Raw genomic sequence first — 19,086 nt, 5'->3', positions numbered from 1 at the left:
ATCGTCCTCCACGATGCCGCCGAGCTGGCGTTCGACGCTGGCCGCGTTCGCGCTGCTGGCCGCCGCGGCGGGCGACGACCAGGTCTGCGTGACGGACACGGACCTCATCCTCGTCGTGGACCGGTCCGTGTCCATCACGAAGTACCACTGGAACTACAGCATCCTCGACACGCTCTACTTCTTCATCAACACCTTCGCCCCGTCGGTGGAGTCGAACGTGCGCCTCGGCATCGTCGTCTTCCCGGCCTTCGACGGCAAGGAGACGCACGACGACCTCAGCGGCGGCGCGGCCGTCGCCGCAAATTTGACGTACGACGCGGATTCGCTGAGGCAGCTCATCAACGCCACGGTCCGCCTCGACGACGAGTCCCACATCGGCACGCCGTGCGCCAACGGCAAGCTCCACGAGGGGTCCTGCGAGTGCAACCCCCAGGGCGACGACAACTCCTACGGCGCCGCGAACTCGACGCTGTCCTGGCCCTGCGAGGGCTGGCACTGGACGCCGACGTGGCAGGCGCTGTGGCTCGCGCAGCAGATGTTCCTCGATCTGGACGACATCGACACGACGGGGCTCGTGGACCACAACGTCTTCATACTGACGGACGGCGCGCCGACAAATGTCTACAACGATGACGATTACGACTACTCGCACGCGGAGAAGAAACGGAAGCGCATGCGGCCCATTCATTTGACGCTGAGCGCGGCGACGGACCTGAAGGACACGATGAGCGACCTGGGGGGCGGCGACCTCTTCGGCATCGGCATCGGGGCGAAGTGGTACGACTTCGGGACGTACTGCGAGCCCTTCTGCGACGAGGGCGGCGGGGGCCTGTTCGCGGGCAACTACGACGACGACGGCGCCTTCTCCGGCACCGTGACGCTCTACGACTTCGACGACTCGGACCTCTACTGCGGCGCGACCTACGAGGAGTACCCCTACGGGTGCGCGGACGGCGACCTGGCGTCGAAGGACCTCGGCTGCGACAAGGACTGCACCATCGACTACGACGCCATGATCTCGGGGCACACGGCGGCGATCAAGGAGGCGCGCTTCGCGGAGATGCCCGAGGTGGAAGGGCTGACCATGGAGGAGTTCCGCAACGACTTCCGCCGCGCCCTCTGCACGAGCGGCGACGACGACGACTACCACCTCGGCGACATCGACGTCACCGACTTCACGCCGTTCCCGACGGCGGACCCCTACGACCCGACGGCCGCGCCGACGCCGCGCCAGGCCACGCAGATCAGCAAGCCGACGCCGAGCCCCGAGGTGGCGCCGGTCCCGGCGCCGACGCCGAGCCCGGTCCCCGCGCCGACGCCGAGCCCGGACGCCGCGCCGACGCCCGCGCCGACGCCCGCGCCCGCGCTCGCGCCGGTCCCCGCGCCGACGACGCCCGCGCCGTCCGTGTACTGCGAGGACGACCCGAGCTGGCACGTCGAGGGGAAGCCGGACAAGGACTGCGCCTGGCTCTCGGAGAACGTCGCGAGCCGCTGCGGCGAGGACGACGCGGCGAAGCTCGGCGAGGACGGCACGCGGGGCGACCGGAGCTGCCCCGCGGCCTGCGGGCTGTGCGAGCCCGCGGCGGCGCCGACGGGCGCGCCCGCGTCCGCGCCGACCGCGCCTCCGACGGTCGCCCCGACGCCGCGGCCGACGCCGGCGCCGACGCTCGCGCCGACGAAGCTCCCGACGCTTCCCCCGACGGTCGCGCCCGCGCCCGCGCCGACGCCCGCGCCGACGGTCCCGCCGACGCCCGCGCCGACGCCCGCGACGCCGCCGCCGACGACGGCCGCGCCGACGCCGCGCCCGACGACGGCCGCGCCCGCGCCCGCGCCGACGGCGGCGCCCACGCGGTCGCCGACGCTCGCGCCCACGCGCGCGCCGACGGTCGCGCCCTCGGAGCCGCCGTCCCGAGCCCCCACGACCGTCGTCCCCTCCGCGCCCCCGACGCCGGCGCCGTCCACGGAGGTCTACCGGACGTCGCTCCACTTCTCCGTCGACGCGTGGATGCACTCCGTCGGCGACGCGGGCTGCACGACTTCGCTCACGGAGGGGTCCGTGGACCTCAACAACAAGCGGACCCTCGACGCGGCGTACGTCGCGGCCGCGCTCGCCGTCGACGGCTCCAGCGTCCGGGTCAACGCGTCCTGCGCGACCTGGCCCGCCGACGGCGCCGGCGTCGTCGACGTCGTCTACTACTACGACGACGGCGCGGCCGCCGCGGGCCTCGCGAACGACGACGCCGCGGACGGGTGCGCGGAGTCGAACGCGACGACGCTCCTCGTCGTCGACATCGCGGTGACGGCCGACGACTTCCAGGCCATGTACGACGCCATGTTCCCCGACGACGACGAGCCCACGTGGGCCTACATGAGCCAGGACCGCCAGTGGTCCTACCTGGAGGCGTCCATCGACGACTACCTCGACGGCGTCCTAGACGACGCGCTCGCGGGCACGGGCGACCTCGAAGAGGGCGGCGCCGGCTGCGGCGGCGACGTCGTCTTCAACCCGTCCGCGGCGCCGACGGCGGCGCCCGTCTTCAGCCCGCGGCCGACGTCGTCGCCGTCCGAGACCGCGCCGCCGACGGCGACGGACCTCGTCGTGACCATCGCCATCACCATGACGGGGCAGCTGGTCGACACTTGCGACAGCGACAGCATCACGATGCTCGACGGCACGGTCATCGACGTCGACTGGATCGAGGAGAACGGCTTCGACATCAACGACGAAGAGCACGCGGTGACGTCCGTCTGCGGCGGCGACGACTCGCGGCGGCGCCTCGGCGGCCGGCGCCTCGAGGACTCGCGGCGGCGCCTCGGCGACCGGCGCCTCGAGGAGTCGAGCGCGAGCTCCTGCGATAATGTGACGAACGCGACGGCCATGTACTTCTCGCAGCCCACGAACCACGACGACCTGACGAGCTTCGGCTACGACTACCTCGACGACGACGCGCTGCGGTCATACAACACGTCGGTGCTGTACGACATGGTCGTCGAGGAGCTCCAGACCATGATCGACGACGCGTTCAAAGACGTCATCCTGTCGAACCTGGCCTTCCTCAATATTTCCGTGGACGCGGCTCAGGAGTACTACGCCTCCGCCTCCGCGCGGCGCGCGCGGCGCGCGGAGGAGGCGGACGCCGCCTCGAGCTTCGGCTGCGTCTCGGGCACCACGGGCTTCGTCCATCCGTCGGCGGCGCCGTCGGCGCCGCCGACGATCTACGCGTGCGAGGACCGGCCGTCGTGGCACGTCGCGGGCGTGCCCTCGAAGGGCTGCGCGTGGGTCGGAGCGAACGCGGGCAACCGGTGCGGCGAGACGACGACCGACGACGCGGGCGAGACGTCGCTGGCCGCCTGCGCCGCGTCCTGCGGCCTCTGCCCGACGCCCGCGCCCACGGCCGCGCCGTCGGCGCCGCCCTCGGGCCGGCCGACGGCGACGGCGACGTGCCGCGCGCTGCCCGACGCCGCGGCGTCCGCGAACAACCTCGGCGGCGTCGGCCCGGACGACGGCGACGCGGAGGAGCTGGGCGTCGCGGGCCTCTACGAGCTCCAAGGCCGAACCCTGGGCCTCGCCGTCGCCGTCGCGAGCGGCTCCGCCTACGCGCCCGGCGACGCGGCCGACAACGGGGCCGACGGCGACGCGCTCCGCGTCAGCGTCGCCGACGGGACCGACGTCGCGCTGACCTTCACCTTGGCCTACGACGACGGGACCGACGTCGAGCTCCCCGACGGCATGACCTACGAGGTGACGATCCGGGACCTCGGCGCGGACGGGCCGACGCGGCGCGCGCGCGTCTGCGTCGACGACGACCAGTACGCGGCCTACGCCGTCGACGCGACCGCGGACCTCGACGTTACGGCGAGCGCCGTCTCCTGCGACGGCGCGCGGGACGTCGGCTCCGTGACGTTCTCCGCGGCGGCGGCGGGCGCCGCGAACGTCACCCTGGAGCTCGCGCGCGCGGCCTTCGATTTCACGCTCGCGACGGACTGCGACGGCTGCCCGACGACGGCCGGCCGCGCCTTCGCGGTGGGCCTGCCGCAGAAGCTCTGCGACGGCGTCTGCGAGGACGACCCGGACTGGCACGTCGACGGCAAGGCGGAGAAGGGCTGCGCGTGGGTCGCGGAGAATCCCGCGAGCCGCTGCGACGAGGGCAAGGTCGGCTGGGACGGGGCGTCGTCCGACGACGCGTGCCTCGAGGCTTGCGGGGTTTGTTACACGGCGCCGCCGACGCCGACGGTCGTCACGCCGGCGCCCACGCCCGGCCCCTCGGCGGCGCCGAGCGCCGCGCCGACGGAGAGCGACTGGTGCGACGAGCCGGACCACGTCTGGAAGTCGGGCGAGCACACGACGCTCGCCTACAACAACCTGGGCTACCACGGGCCCATGTACAACGACTCGCTGCCCGTCATCCGCGTCACGGACGTCTACGAGTACGGCGGCGTGCCCCTCGACTTCGAGGTGTCCGTCGCGGAGGGCAACTACACGCACGGAATCGTGCCCGACGACGTCGACGACGACGAGCTGATCGTCAACGGGCCCCAGGGCGAGACGATCTTGATCAACGTCATGGACGGCACGCAGGTCACGGTGAACTTCCGCCTCTTCGAGGACGGCGACCCGAGCACCACGCCGCACCTCGACGGCAACTTCTACCTCACGGTCTTCGACCTCGACACGCAGTGGGACCCGGCGAAGCAGCGCGAGCGCCTCTGCGTCGACGACGACCAGTACGCGCACTACATCCTCACGGCGGGGCCCGACGAGATCATCGTGACGCACTCGGAGGAGTCGTGCACGGGCACCCGCCGGAGCTCGTCGACGACGTTCACGGCGAACGCGCCGGGCTTCTACTGCGACAACCCGCCGCTGGCCGGCCAGGACGCCGCGGACCAGGACATCGAGCTGACGCTCGTCACCTGCGACCTCTGCGACCAGTGCGTCAACAAGCCCGAGAAGCTCGAGGGCTTCTTCCCCATCGACCAGCGGAACCGCAGCGTCATGTTCCAGTTCACGGACAACATCATGGACTTCAACCTGACGCTGGCCGTGGACTGCACGGACTGCACCTACGACATGGGGCGCTTCTTCAACCTCGGCGGCTACTCGAACATGTGCCCGACGCTCCCCTCGGCGGCGCCGACGGTGCTGCCCGGGAACCCGAGCCGGTCGCCGGTCGCGGCGCCGACGGCCGAGCCCACGGCGCCGCCGACGGTCGTCCCGGGCCGCCCGACCCGGTCGCCCGTCACGCGGCCGCCGACGGCCGGTCCCACGGCGCCGACGGCGCCGCCGACGGTCGTCCCGGGCAACCCGAGCCGGTCGCCGGTCGCCGCGCCGACGGCCGAGCCCACGGCGCCGCCGACGGTCGTCCCGGGCCGCCCGAGCCGGTCGCCCGTCACGCGGCCGCCGACGGCCGGTCCCACGGCGCCGACGGCCGAGCCCACGGCGCCGCCGACGGTCGTCCCGGGCAACCCGAGCCGGTCGCCCGTCACGCGGCCGCCGAGCCAATCGCCCAGCGCCGCGCCGACGACGGCCGGTCCCACGGCGCCGACGGCCGAGCCCACGGCGCCCCCGACGACGTTCACGCGCGCGCCGACGGTCCGCCCGACCGTGGACCTGTGCTACCCGCCGGACACGACCTATACCGTCTCGAGCACGGTGACCGTGTCGAGCAACAACCTCGGCGGCCAGGGCCCCCTCGACGGCGAGCCCGTCATCCGCGTGGACGACCTCATGGACTTCGACGGCCGCGTCGCCGACATGCTCGTCACCGTCGCCGAGGGCTCGTCCTACCAGGCGGGCGACTCGGGCGAGAACGGCGCCTCCTCCGGCACCGTCGCCGTGTCCGTGCTCGACGACACGAACGTCACCCTGAACTTCGGCCTCTACTACCAGGACGACGGCGCCCGCGTCGACGCCGCGGACCTCGTCGACGGCTTCTACCTCAGCGTCCTCGACATCGACCACCAGAAGACGCGCGAGAAGCAGGACGAGCGCGTCTGCGTCGACGATGACCAGTACTCGGCGTACGTCGCCGGCGACGACATCATCGTCATCAAGTCGGACACGTCCTGCGTCGGCGACCGCGGAGTCGGGTCGACGTACTTCATCGCGGGCAACGTGGGCTTCGCGTGCGACAACCCGGAGGACGTGCCATACTTCACCGAGATCACCTGCGACGACTGCGACCAGTGCGCGGAGAAGGAGGACGGCTCGCTGGAAAAGTACTTCCCCATCGACCAGGCGGCGCGCGCGATTTTATTCGCCGTGACGCCTGGCGTCGCGAATATGAACATCACGGTCGCCGTGGCCTGCACGACCTGCGTCTTCGACGGCGGCCGCAGCGTGCTCTTCGGCGGCTGGATCGACATCTGCGACGACCCGACGCCGCGGCCGAGCCTGACGGCGTCGCCGACGAAGACGCGCGCCCCGGCCGCGACGCCGACGACGCCGCGGCCGAGCCTGACGGCGTCGCCGACGACGACGCGCGCCCCGACCGCGACGCCGACGACGCCGCGGCCGAGCCTGACGGCGTCGCCGACGAAGACGCGCGCCCCGGCCGCGACGCCGACGACGGCGGACCCGTCGGCGTCGCCGTCGGGGCCGACGTACGCGCCGACGGTCGCCGGCGACTGGGAGTTCGCGCCGTCGCGCGTTCCGCGGCCCGCGCCGTCGGCGTCGCCGACGTCGACACCGTCGACCTCGACGACGAGCCCCACGGCGCCGTCGGCCATGCCCACGGTCTACCCCGGCGACCCGACGCGCGCGCCTATTCCCCGGCCGACGGCCGCGCCGTCCGCGGGCCCGTCCGCGGCGCCGTCGCCGTCGCCGTCGCCGGCGCCGTCCACGGCGACGCCCTCGACGGCCGCGCCGTCCACGTCGAAGCCGACCTACGCCCCGACGGCGCTCCCGGGCAACCCGACGCGCGCGCCCGCGGCGGCGCCGACGGACGCGCCGAGCCTCGCGCCGTCGACGGCCGCGCCGAGCGCCGCGCCGACCGCGCTCCCGGGCAACCCGACGCGCGCGCCCGCGCCGCGGCCCAGCGCGGCGCCGACGACGGCCGCGCCGTCCGCGGCGCCGACGGAGACGCCCGTCGAGTACGCCGTCGTCATCGACTACCCCATCGGCTCCGGCAGCATCTCCTCCTGCGGCAAGTCGATCGAGCTCGACGACGGCACGAAGATCAACAAAAAGTTCTTCGCGGAGTCCCTGGGCGTGGACACCGATGCCGTCACGGTCGAGGCGAACTGCGACGACGGCCGGCGGCGGCGGCTCCTAACGGCGAACGCGACGAACGCGACGGCCGCGCCGAGCCCGGAGAGTTGCAGCGACGTCGTCGCGAACATCAGCATGCTCGACAACGAGGTCGACGCGCTCGCGGGGAGCCGGCGGCGGCGGCTCGCGACGACGTACGCCAACATCTCCACCACGATCATGGAAGCGGTCGTCTCCCACTACAACGGGACCGCCGCGGTCACTGAGGCCTGCGGCGGCGTGGGGGTCGACGTCGCCGTCGTCTACTACCCGACGCCCGCGCCGACGTCCGCCGCGCCGTCGCCAGGGACGCCGAGCCCGACGCGGGAGCCCTACGACGACGACGAGATCCGCGTGGCCAGTTTGGGGTCCTTTGGGTCGACGTGCTGGCTCCTCGTCATCGCGTTGACCGTCGTGTTCTGGCCCGTCATCCCGCTCGGCGCCGTGCGGCCGCGGACGCCCGAGCGCCCCGAGTGCCTGGCGAAGGGCGGCTTCTGCGTCCCGTCGTTCGAGCGGTGCCGCGCGAGCCTGGGCGTGCGCTTCGCGCCGCTGACGCCCCGCTGCGTCGCCGTCCTCGCGCTCGGGATCCTCGACGCGAACTTCGACGCGGGCTTCTGCTGCGAGACGTACCGTGGCGCGGTGCCCTTTTTCGTCGCCGCCGCCGCGGTCCACGTCGTCCGCATGGCCGCGGCGCCCTACGTGCTCTGCCACGGCTACGACGACCCGCGGCTCAAGGGGCCCAGGATGCCCGGCGAGAGCCGCTGGCGCCTCGCGGTCCTCGCCTTCGTGTGCTGGACGCACAAGTTGGACGCGACCCGCCTGCTCCGGTCCGACGCGCGCCGCGCGCACCCCGACCTGGACTACACGGCGTCCATGCCGTCCCTCGACGCGACGACCGTGCTCTGCCAGGCCATCATCAAATTCTGCTACGTCGCGAAGAAGGGGCGGCTGCCCGCGATCGTCTTCTGCGGCTTGATGTGCAACGTGTGCGTCTTCGCCGAGTACCTGAGCCGCTGCTACTTCGCGGCCGCGGAGCAGGAGTGCGAGGAGCCCAAGGAGAGCTGGGCCGACCTCTTCCAGGACGAGGCCAAGGACGTCGAGGTCGAGGAGGACGAGGCCTACCGGGACGTCGACCTCAACGACGCGACGAAGTTCTCGGTCCTCCAGATCACCCAGGTCTAGAGAGAGGCCGGGTCGTTTTTTACTAAGTTCACAGTTTCTTTTAGCTGATGTGCTTGCTACGATCGCGCCCACGTGTCGGGCAGGCCGAACCTCGCGGCGCGCATCATACCTCGCCCGCGGTGTCCTTCGGGCTGAGAGGCTGCTCGAGTTCGAGGCTGTCCTTGTCCGAGGCGGCAACCGACTTTCTCGGACTTGAGAAGTTGCTATAACTTGAGAATCGAATTTGGACACTTGGGAACTGGGTGCGATAATCGCCGAGGCCGCAACAGTTCGATTTGAGAAGCAGGAAGCAAAACGCGGCACCGAGCACGCTGGATGCTGTGATGATGACGACGATGGACACGCCGAAGACCCAATCGCTGCCAAAGCTACCATAGGACGAGTCGTCGTCGTCGTCGTCGTTTTCTTCTTCTTCTTCTTCGTCGTCGTCGCCGTCGTCGTCGTCGTCGTCGTCGTCGCCGTCGTCGTCGTCGGTGACGTACGTTACCCCATCGAGCGCATTGCACGACTCGCCGATGCACTGGTGCCAGTCGGAAGTTGCATCATTCCGACGGAGCGCGTCGCACCCTTGGAAGCCGATGCTCACCGCCGCGCAGCAGCCGTAGCTCACGGCTCCGTCCGGGACGTGGGGCGAGCCCCAGGTGACGTGGCGGAAGCAGCTGTCGAGCGAGTCGAGGTAGGCTTGCTTCGGAAACACGGAGAAGTTGTAGAACGTGGGACAGGAGCCCACGAACGGGCCTTCGCGGCCGTAAAGGTCCATCCCGCTCGTCCCGATGATGCAGCGCGCCGCCGAGACATGCCGGAGCATCGCTGCCAGGAGCGTCGCGAGAAGGGCGGATTGCATCGTCGCGGTTGCCTGCGTGTTGCTTGCCTGCGTGTTGCTCGGGCACGGTTCTTGCATGCGCGATGCACGCTGCCCGGAAGCCGCTGCCGAGCAAAATCCTTGCCGCGCCGAGAAATGAAACGTTCAATTCAGTGATGGTGCAGTGACACGATCCCCTACCTCGCACTCGTCAGTACCCCTCCGGACGCACGACCTCGCCCCCGCCGCCGCTCGCCCCGGCACACACACCGATTTCACACCCTTATGCCACACCCGCTCCTAGGAGGACACGGGCTCGGGCATGATGGCCCCCGGTGCCCGCGTGTCGTCGAAGTCGCCGTCGGCGACGACGTGGTGCATCTCGATGCCCGCGGCCGCGAGGCGCTGGGAGAGCTGCTCGACGTGGTTCTCGAGGTCCCGCGCGCGCTGCTGCTGCTCGGACACCGTGGCCTGCTGGTGCTTGGCGCCGCGGGCCGACGCGTTCGTCGCGCGCGCCTGCTCGGCCTGGACCTGGAGCTTGAGCATGCGGTTCGACTCGCGCTGCTTCGTGATCTCGCGGATGAGGCCCATGTTGTTGGACATGATGCGCATGTTCTCCGCGTTGTGCTCGACCATGTCCTTGGAGTACTGGCCCTGGAGCGCCGCGAGGGACCGCTTGAGGCACTCCTCGTGGCGCTTGTACTCGCCCATGACGTCCGCGTCGAGCTCGTCGTAGGTCTCGTCGCCGGAAGGCTCGTGCTGCTTGTGGAGCGCCTCCACGGAGGACCGGAGCTGCTCCGGGTCCTGGATGAACTGGGCGCACTTGTAGAGCTCGCCCTTGAAGCGGCGGATGTTCGCCTGCTGGTCGCAGATGCGCTTCCGCTGCTCTAGAATCTCCCGCTGCATGTCGTCGAGCTTCTTGCGCAGCTCGCCGATCATGAGGTCGAGCTGGGCGTTGGACTTGTGGTACTGCTCGAGCTCGTGGTCCATGGCCTTGATCTGCGCCTTCATGTTGCCGATCTCCGTCTCGCGCGGCTCGATCTGGCGCTTGAGCTCCTTGATCTTGTAGTCGAGGACGAACTTGAACTTCTCGAGCTCCTGGTTCTTCTTCTTGAGCTCGTAGATCTTCTTCTCCTTGGCGCCGATGGTGTCGTCGCGGCGCTTGATCTCCGTCTTGTGCGCGGAGATCTCGCGCTCGAGCTTCTTGATCTGCTCCTGGAGCTCCTTCTCCTTGCCCAGCAGGCTCTTGATCTCCTCCTTCTGGTCCTCGATGTCCTTGGTCAGCACGGTGAACTTCTTCTTCATGATGCCGTTCTCGCCCTTGTAGCGGAGCGTCGCCTCGCGCTCGGCCGCGAGCTGCGTGTCGTAGCGGTGCCGCAGGTTCTGGATCTCCGTGTCGATGTCGTCCTCGAGCTGGGCCTTCGACTCCTCGAACTCGCGGTGGAGCTCCGACTTCTCGTCCTCGAGCTGGAGCCGGATCTGGCGGTCCTCCTCGAGCTTCTGCTCGAAGTCGTCCGTGAGCTCGGACACGTAGCCCTCGTGCGTCTGCTTCAGCAGCTGCTGCTGCTCGTCCCAGCGCTGCTGCTGCAGGGACCGCTCGTGGGCGAGCTGCTGGTAGCGCTCGACCTCGAGCATGATCTTCTGCTGGTACGTGTTCTCGAGCTCCTGGAGCTCGTGGTGGTGCTTGTCCTCCATCTGGCGGTGGCGCTCCTCGCACTCCATCTCGATGTCGTTCTTCTCCTCGCGCAGCAGCTCGTACTTGTTCTTCTCCTGCTCGAGGTCCTGCATGTACTTCTCCGTGACCTCCTTGATCTTCTCGGAATAGGACATGTCCTTCAACCGTAGTTGGTACTCGTTGTGGAGCTGGAGCTCCTCGATCTTGTTGCGCAGCTCCTGCATGGCCAGATTCTTCTCCTCGAGGTCCGACTTGGTCACCAGGATCTCCTCGGACCAGGGCATGGCCGCGGGCGCGAGGCCGCTCCGGTTGCTCCGGTCCTGGCGGTCGCGGACGTCGAAGACGCAGACGCTCCCGTCCTCGCCGGCCACGATCAAATACATGTCGTCGTGGCTGATGCGCATGCGCGTCACGGGCGCGCCGAGGCACGAGTACTCCAGGAAGTCGCCCGTCAGCGGAAACGAGTACGCGCGGACGCAGCCCGGCCGCCCGTCCTCGGACGTGCCCGCGAACATCATGTGCTCCGCGTGGGACAGGACGATCTGCCCTAATGTAATGCCGCCGTCGAGCTGCTTGACGGGCTGGAGGTCCGGCACCTCGAGCTCCTTCATCATGTGGTCTGAGCCGACCGCGAAGACGGACTCGGACGTGCCGAGCGCGCAGTTGTAGACCGTGCCCTTCTGGACGAACTCGCCGGACCGCTTGCCGTCGGCCCAGTCCCACTGGTAGACGGCGCCGTCCTGGCCGCAGGAGATGAGCGTCGCGTCGTCCGCGCCCCAGTACAGCGACCGGACCTTCGAGTTGTGGCCGCGCAGGTCGATGATCTTCTCGCACGCGTAGAAGTCGAAGACCATGATGATGTTGCCGTTCACCGCCGCGAAGTACTGGCCGCCGTTGGAGAAGCAGCACTCGCGGCAGAGCTTGATGGGCACCTCGCGGTAGATCCGTAAATCGTCCATGAGCAAATTCAGCAGCCGGAGCTTGTCGGAGAAGCCGACGATGATGTGGAGGCCGGACGGGTGCAGACTGATGGAGTAGGGGTCCTCGCTAAAGTGCTTGACGAGCTCGAGGTGGTGGTCCAGGTAGTTCCAGACGCGGATGGACCGGTCGAGGCCGCACGTCACCACGAGCGGCTTCCGCACGCAGACGTCGAGCCCCGTGATGGCGCCCGGCCCGTGGAAGAGGCCCAGCAGGGGCTTCACGTCGTCGTTCTTGACGGCGCCGGCTTTCGTGAGGGCGACGCCGTAGAGCTGCTGGTCGCTCGACACCGCGCACATCTCGTCCTCGGACGGCTTGAGCGCGATGGCGACGATCGCGCGCGCGGTGCCGTCGAGGGCGAAGGTGTGGGTCTCGAAGAAGGAGTCGCGGGGGTCGCTCTCGTTGCTGATGCCGAAGAGGTGGAAGCTGCCCACGCTCGAGCCCGCGACGAAGCCCTGCGTGATCGCCGCGAGCGCCGTGACGCCGCGGTCCTCGAGCGCGGTCGACAGGTGGCAGCTGTACTTGCAGGACTGGTAGAGCACGAGGTCGCCCGTCGCCGTGCCCGCGAGGCAGTAGTTCTCCGCCTGCTTGAGCCAGCAGTGGCACGTGAGCTCCGAGCCCTCGCCGAGGTCGACTTGGGTGGAGGGCATGAACCGGAGCTCCTCCGGCGACGCGCGCGCGAAGTAGAGGCCCGACGTCGAGCAGGCCGTGATGATGGAGTCCAGCGGCGAGAAGAGGCACTCGAAGTAGACGGAGCCCGGCGCGCCCTCCTGGAGCGCGGCCGTCGCCGACACCTTGCCCTTGGCCCAGCGCCACGTCACGAGGCTCGGCGTCGCGCCGTCGCCCGTGATGGCCACCAGGGTCTCGTTGTCCTGGCTGAAGCAGATGTTCGCGTAGCGCGAGCACGACGCGTCGGGCTGGCTCAGGTTCTTCCGCTTCCGCAGCGTCCGCAAATCGTAGACGACGATCGACGCGCGGTCCGCCTTCTCCGCGACGGCGATGAAGCGCTTCGACGGGCAGAGCGCGATGGCGCTGAAGCCCTGGGCCTCGCTCGAGCCGGCGATGAAGCGCTGCTGCTTCTCGCTCGAGTTGTAGAGCACGACCGTGTGGCCCACGCTGTAGACGACCGTCGAGTCGTCGTGGAAGTGGACGCAGCCCTTGACGCCCGCCGCGTTGACGCCCCAGATGAAGCGGTGCGACAGCGCCATGATCGGTCGCCGGCCCGCGCGGAGCCGCGCCGCGGAGCGACAACCGCCGACGGAGGCGGCGGCCCAACACAAGCTCCGGTTATAGCGCTAGATTGCAAAGATGTTTAACAAAGGCAACGAATCCTTTTTAGAATATTATTTGGGCAGCCCCGATGGCCGTCCGCAGATCGGGGCGCAGGAAGCCCCGCCGGCTCCCCGCCGAGCTCTGGGCCCGGGTCCTCGACGCGGCCTACGCGACGAATTTGGTCGACCTCGAGCCGCTGCGGCTCATCTCCGTCGAGTGGCGGAACGTGATCCTCGAGGCCGCGCGGGCGGCCGCGGCGCTCGACGAGGCGGAGAGCGTAGACTTTCTGCGTCGTCGCTGGGCATGCGGCGCCGTCGGCCGCGCGCACGCGCCGGCGCTGCTTCGCATCGCCGCGGGGCCGCCGCCCGCGAATCTATGCGATCCGGGCCCGCGGTATCGCGAGGATTCCGACGATGAAAGCATCGCATCGAATATGATCCGCGTGCGGCCTATCGTGGATCCCTACGAAGGCAGTCCTAGGCTCTACCGAGCCATGGATGATGCGCGTTTTAGCTTCGGTCTTCGCCGAAGAGCGGCGATCAAGGCGCTCGCGGCCGTCGTACAGCGCGGCGACTGCGCCGACCACGTTGGCGCGGCGGCAGTGCCGACGCTCATGGGCGCGCTCGACGAATGCGCGTTGTGTGGAGGCGGAGAAACATCATTCCAGGCTCGGTGGACCATCTTGTGTCCGCGGTGCGACGCGCGCGACCGAGCTGAGAAGGCAGATAGCACAGGGTGGGAAAGTCGCCGCAAGCGACTCACATCATGCGTGGGTGCTACATATTCAGCAGCCATTGACGCTCTCGGCCGCTTCGGGGCGAGCGCCTCTTCAGCGTTGCCGATGCTCCTCCATCTGCTCGGAGCCGAGTGCGACCCGGATGCTCGGCACACTGCGCAGCAACTCGAGTATAACCGTCGCAATCTCGCCGACGCCATTATCGCGATCAGCGCCGGAGCCGCTCCCGACGTTCGGCAATCTCACCGCGGCGCGCTTTGCGATCAGATGGCGTCTCACGAGTGGTATGCCAATGCCGGCGAGACATACCTTGTCTGGAAAGACGCTGTTGACCGCGTTCTTCTGGACTTGTCATTCGTGACAGGCGTCCTGGAGCCAGCCTGAGACTAGATCATCAACCCTCTGTTCCCCTCTGTGATCCACATATACCCGGCCCCTGCGTTTGCCAGTCGTAAACTACACGGCTATAGAAGATACTACTACACAGGAGAGGCGAAGCGAGGGCGGGCGTCGGGCCTGCGCGGGTGTCGGCCCGTTTTTGACCCCCGCGAGCGACGGTCGCGCGCGCCGTTTTGGCTGTCTGCCGGGGGTTGATTATACGAGTCGATGTCTCTCGCAACCGCAAAAAGAGTTGGATGCTTGCGTCATCGCCGGTGGCCACGCGCATCTGCTGGGGTTCGGTTGCTCTCTCTCCGGGATCGAAGCGCTTCGACGGGACGCGGCGCGCGCGCGGTCGTCGGGGCGCGGCGCCGCGGGCGACCTGCGGCGGCGGGGACGTCGCGGCGCGGCGGCGCGGGCGTCGGGCGAGGGAGGCGGGGCCGGCGCCGTCGGAGTTTAATTAAAAACGAGCATCACGGTTGGATGGGTCAGGCCGGCGCGGAGGCACCGCCGGAGGCGGCGCTCGCTCCGGCCGGGGTGGAAGTGTCTTCGTCCCTCGGCGCGATCGAGAACACGCGCGCCGAAAGACGCCGGGCGCGGACCCTACAGGTCCTCGATGTCCCAGACGACGGCCGTCGTGCCCGCGCCGCTCCGTTCCAGCGCGACGACGTCCTCGATGGGCAGCTGCCGCGGGTGGTCCTCGGACGCCTCGAGCTCCTCGGCGACCTCGCCGAGGAGCACGACGCTGTCGCCGCGGATGACGTAGAGGCCCAGGGGCACGTCGCCGTAGACCGCCGGCTGCGACTCGTCGTCGGGGATGACGACGCGCCGCTCGTACGTGTCCTCGAGGACGACGTTGCTGAACTGGTCGAAGGACCGCATGACGCCGACGAGGTTGCGCCCGTCGCGCAGGATGATCTGCGCGGGGCGCGCGCGTGAAGACGTGGGAATCGGACGCGCGCGGCGGACGCACCAGGACTTTCTTGTCGAGCTGGTCGACGAGCGACGCCGCCGCGGGCAGGATGAGGCCGCCCTCCTGGGCCGCCATGCGAGCGCTGGGGCCGAGCGCTGGGTTCTCGCGGCGCGAAACGCGGGGCTTGCGGCTGTGGTCGCTGGCAGCAGAGGCTGGAGTGGCGAGAGCTCGATGCTCGAGGCGCTTGCCGCACTGCGCATTGTGCCGGGGCTTGGCTGCTGCGCCGCCGTCCGACGACGACGCAACACGCCCGAGCCGCCGCCAGGCGTCGGGCGCGTGGCGGGGCGACTTCTCGCACTGCCGCCGGCAACGAGCCGACGGGCCGCCGTCGAGAAATACGATCCGAAAAATCCGAAGCGACTAGTCATCCCCGCACCACGCTCCCAGGAGACTTCTCTTGGCTGCAAGGCCGCGCCTCTCGCATCGCACGGGCACAGACGCGAAAGTCTCGGTTGTTGCCGTTTTGCCCTGCCCATCGAGCTCTCGATCAAATCGCCTGGCGCGACGACACTGGCCACCGTGGGCACTGAACGCGCGCCGAACGCGCGCCGCGACCGCGAGGCCACCGTCCCGCGCGCCCGTCGCCGGCTCGAAGCTCGCCCACAGTTGCGCGCTGAAACGAACGCGCGCCGAACGCGCGCGCCGCGCCCGACGAGCCGCGCTCCCCGGAAGCCACGCACCGCTGCGGCTTTCGGCTAGACCAAGAAACCCCCCACCTCATGTCGATGGAGACGCCGTCGCAGGAGGCGCTGCTGCTCATCGCGGACTACCTCGAGCGGTGCACGCCCTGCGCGGGCGCCGCGGCCGCGCTCCGCGAAGACGTCGCCGCCCACGAGCTCCTCGGGCGGGAGACGCGCGCGGACGGGAGCGAGGTGCCCGTGAGCGTCGCGTCGCGCCTGCGGGACTTCCCCCTGGGCCTTAAGGAGGGTTTGCTCGAGGAGCGGCTCGTGACCGGGCTCGCGGCCGAGGCGAAGCCCGCCGAGCGCGAGGCGCCGGACGAGAGCGGCGGCCGCGCGCTGGGCGACGGCACCGTCGTCTTCTCGGCGCCGCCGCCGCGGAGTTTGTTGTTCGAACCGAACCGCGCGGAGGCCGAGGCGAAGCGCCAGGCGGACATCCTGGACGCGCGCGACCGGCTCATCCGAGACTGCCGCGCGCTCCGGGACGTCAACGCGCGCCTCCGGGCCCTGGACCTCGAGGAAGAGGAGGAGGCGGACGCGGCGCCGGCGACGCCCCGGCCGACCAACGCCATGGACGTCGAGCCGCCGACGCACGCGCTCCTCGGCGCCGGCGGCGCGGACGCGGCCGGGTCGCCGCGCGTCGCGCGGGAGAAGCGCGAGGAGCTGCTGCGCCGCGAGGCGGAGCGGAACGCGCTGCTCGCGAAGAAGGCGGACCTCGCCGAGCTCGTCGAACGGGACAAGGCCGCGGCGCGGGACCCGCACCCGCGGAGCTCGAGCGCGTTCTTTCCCGTTCCGGGCCAGCCGCTCCCGGCGTTCCCGCCGCGGCGGCCGCCGCCCGCGGGCTCGGCGAACTGGCGGCGATTATTGGGCCTCAACGAGGAGAGCCCCGCGCGCGAGCAGCGCCTCGGCCGCCGCGCGTCGCTGAGCGGGCACCAGAACTTTGCGGTGTACTCCGTCGCGTTCGACGCGTCCGGCGATTTCGTCGTCACGGGCGCGGACGACTACCTCGCCAAGGTCTGGCACGCGCCGTCGGCGACGCTCTGCCACACGCTGCGGGGCCACAAGGGCGTGATCTCCGACGTGGCCGTGAGCCCCTGCAACCTGTTGGTGGCGTCGGCGTCGGACGACGGCACGTGCCGGCTCCACCCAGGGCAGGAAAAGGGTGATTCAACGTCGCTTCAACGTGAGTGTTCCGCGCGCGCGCGTTTCGGAAACAGCACCCACGCTTCGAGAGCGCTCCGAGAGATGATCGCTCGTCCAAAAATCAGCCGAAACGAGCGGGAAACGACCGAGATAGGAGCCTTTGAAGTTGGGAATTTCGCACCCTTTTCCTGCCCAGGCTCCACCGGTTCAGGGACGGCGCGCCCGTCGCGGTGCTCACGCTCACGGGCGACTGCGGGACGCCCGCGGCGCCGCTGCCGCCCGTCGAGGCCATCGCCTTCGACGACGCCACGGGGCGGCTCCTGGCGACGGGGCAGAAGCACTGTGACGCGCGCGCGTGGGACGCCGCCGCGCTGCTCCAGGGCTGCGAGGACCGCGCGTGGACGGCGGACGGCGGCGCCTGGGACGCGCTGGTCGTCGGCGCCGTGCTCCCCCACGCGCCGCGGACGCGGCTCCGGGGCCTCGGCGCGCGCGGCGGCCTCGCGGCGACGGGCGGCGACGACGGCCGGGTGTCGCTCTTCGCAGGCGCCCGGCCCGGGCTGCGCGCTCGCGCGGGCCTGCGCCGACGCCGAGCTCGCCTGCGCCGCGGCGCGCCGCCGCCGGGCCGACGACGGCGGCGACGCCCGGGCGGCCGCGCGCGACGCGGACCGCGCGGACCGCGCGCTCGCGGCCGCGCGCGACGCGTGCGCCGGCGCCTACGCGCTCGCGGAGCTCCCGCGGCGGCACGGCGCCGCGGCGACGGACCTCGCCTTCTCCAAGGCCGGCGACCGCCTGCTGAGCGCGTCCGTCAAGGCCTGCGCCGCGACGGTCTGGTCGTGGCGCGACGTCGCGAGGACCGACGGCGGCCGGTCCGTCGACGCGTGCGGCGTCGACCTAAACGTGCGGTCCGGGGACGAGGCGCCGCGCGAGCTGAGCGCGGCCTGCTGGACCTGCGACGACGCGCTCATCGTGCTGTCGTCCTGGGCGGAGGCCGCCAAGTCGCAGCGCGTCCACGTCTTCGCCGCGTACGACGGCGCGGCTCTGCGGACCTTCGAGGCCCACGGCGACCAGTGCTTCGCGCTGGCGCCCCACCCGCTCGACGGGCGGCTCGTGCTGAGCGGCGGCCACGACGGCCGCGTCCGGGCCTGGGCCCTGGACGGCGACGCGACGCGGCCGCTGTCGCGCGACTTCTCGGCGAGCCTCCTCGACGGCGCGGCGCCCGCGTTCCTCAGCCGCCACGTCGCCGGGTCCGACGAGCTCCCGGCGGAGCGCGCCGTGTCGAGTGCCCTGGACCGGCTCCGCAACGAGTCGGCGCCGACGCCGCGCGACCGCGCGGCCGCGAACGCCGCGTCGCCCGCCGACGGCGACGACGGCGACGTCGTCGAGTCGTCGGCGCAGGCGCGGCGGCGCCGGGACCGCGTGCGCGCCCTGGCGTCGGGCCCCAACGTCGCGGCGGCGGAGATCTGGGCCGCGGCCTGGAGCGGCGACGGCCGGCGCTTCGCGTGCGTCGATCTCGCGGGCCAGGTCCACGTCTTCGGCCCGGAGACGGGCGCCGCGAAGCACGCGCCGCGGGAGCAGTACCTGGCCACGGACTACGGCGAGCTCGTCTGGGACGGGCGGCTCTACGCCGTCGACGCGGCGACGCGGCTCCCGGGCCATCTGGCGCCGGCCGCGCACGCGCGCAACGCCTTCGGCGACGCGCACGGGCGGCGCCCGCCGCTCTTCGACGGCCGCCACGTGCCCCAGCCCGCGGGCGACGACCGGGCCAAGGGCCTCGCGCGCGCGTCGCGGGCCCTGCCCCGGGGCCTGGAGGGTCCCGCGGCGGACGCCGCGGCGGCGGACGCCGGGGGCCGCGCGGCGTTCGACGCGCGACTCGCGGTCGCGAACGCGCGCGCGGACCTCTTCCACTCCGGCCCGCCCCTGGCCAAGTTCCAGGCGACGCGCCACTGGTGGCCCCGGGCGCGCGACGTGCCCGAGCGCGACGAGCCGCGCGTGCTCGCGCCGCCGGCGCCGGCGGCGACGAC

The 19,086-nt window shown here is 70.8% G+C and overlaps 4 protein-coding genes across 4 annotated transcripts in view; 2 read left to right on the top strand and 2 right to left on the bottom strand.

The window, feature by feature from the left end:
- Positions 1 to 13: 13 nt before the first annotated feature.
- AURANDRAFT_68059 (hypothetical protein) lies at positions 14 to 8,431 on the top strand (the record flags this gene model as incomplete). The annotated part of the gene is made up of 1 exon (XM_009043671.1): positions 14 to 8,431. One exon carries the CDS (start codon positions 14 to 16, stop codon positions 8,429 to 8,431), a length of 8,418 nt encoding a protein of 2,805 aa, XP_009041919.1.
- Positions 8,432 to 9,833: 1,402 nt separating this feature from the next.
- On the bottom strand, positions 9,834 to 12,944 carry AURANDRAFT_205 (hypothetical protein; the record flags this gene model as incomplete). The annotated part of the gene is made up of 1 exon (XM_009043657.1): positions 9,834 to 12,944. A coding segment is annotated over one exon (3,111 nt), but the record flags the coding sequence as incomplete, so codon positions are not given.
- A 1,409-nt stretch (positions 12,945 to 14,353) lies between these two features.
- On the bottom strand, positions 14,354 to 15,391 carry AURANDRAFT_72740 (hypothetical protein; the record flags this gene model as incomplete). The annotated part of the gene is made up of 4 exons (XM_009043663.1): positions 14,354 to 14,410; positions 14,495 to 14,654; positions 14,875 to 15,190; positions 15,246 to 15,391. 2 exons carry the CDS (start codon positions 15,318 to 15,320, stop codon positions 14,876 to 14,878), a joined length of 390 nt encoding a protein of 129 aa, XP_009041911.1.
- A 573-nt stretch (positions 15,392 to 15,964) lies between these two features.
- Positions 15,965 to 19,086, top strand: part of AURANDRAFT_68056 (hypothetical protein) — a gene marked incomplete at both ends in the record, with an annotated part of 10,492 nt that continues 7,370 nt past the window's right edge. The window contains 3 exons of the mRNA XM_009043672.1: positions 15,965 to 17,055; positions 17,262 to 17,592; positions 17,657 to 19,054. Of these exons, the coding sequence (XP_009041920.1) occupies positions 15,965 to 17,055; positions 17,262 to 17,592; positions 17,657 to 19,054 (2,820 nt within the window). The remainder of the gene's footprint in view (positions 17,056 to 17,261; positions 17,593 to 17,656; positions 19,055 to 19,086) is intronic.

Source organism: Aureococcus anophagefferens, assembly GCF_000186865.1.
Source record: "Aureococcus anophagefferens unplaced genomic scaffold AURANscaffold_61, whole genome shotgun sequence".
In the NCBI taxonomy this organism is placed as follows: Eukaryota; class Pelagophyceae; order Pelagomonadales; family Pelagomonadaceae; genus Aureococcus; species Aureococcus anophagefferens.
The sequence above is the reverse complement of the archived record's forward strand: the minus strand, read 5'-3'. Positions and strand labels throughout refer to the sequence as shown.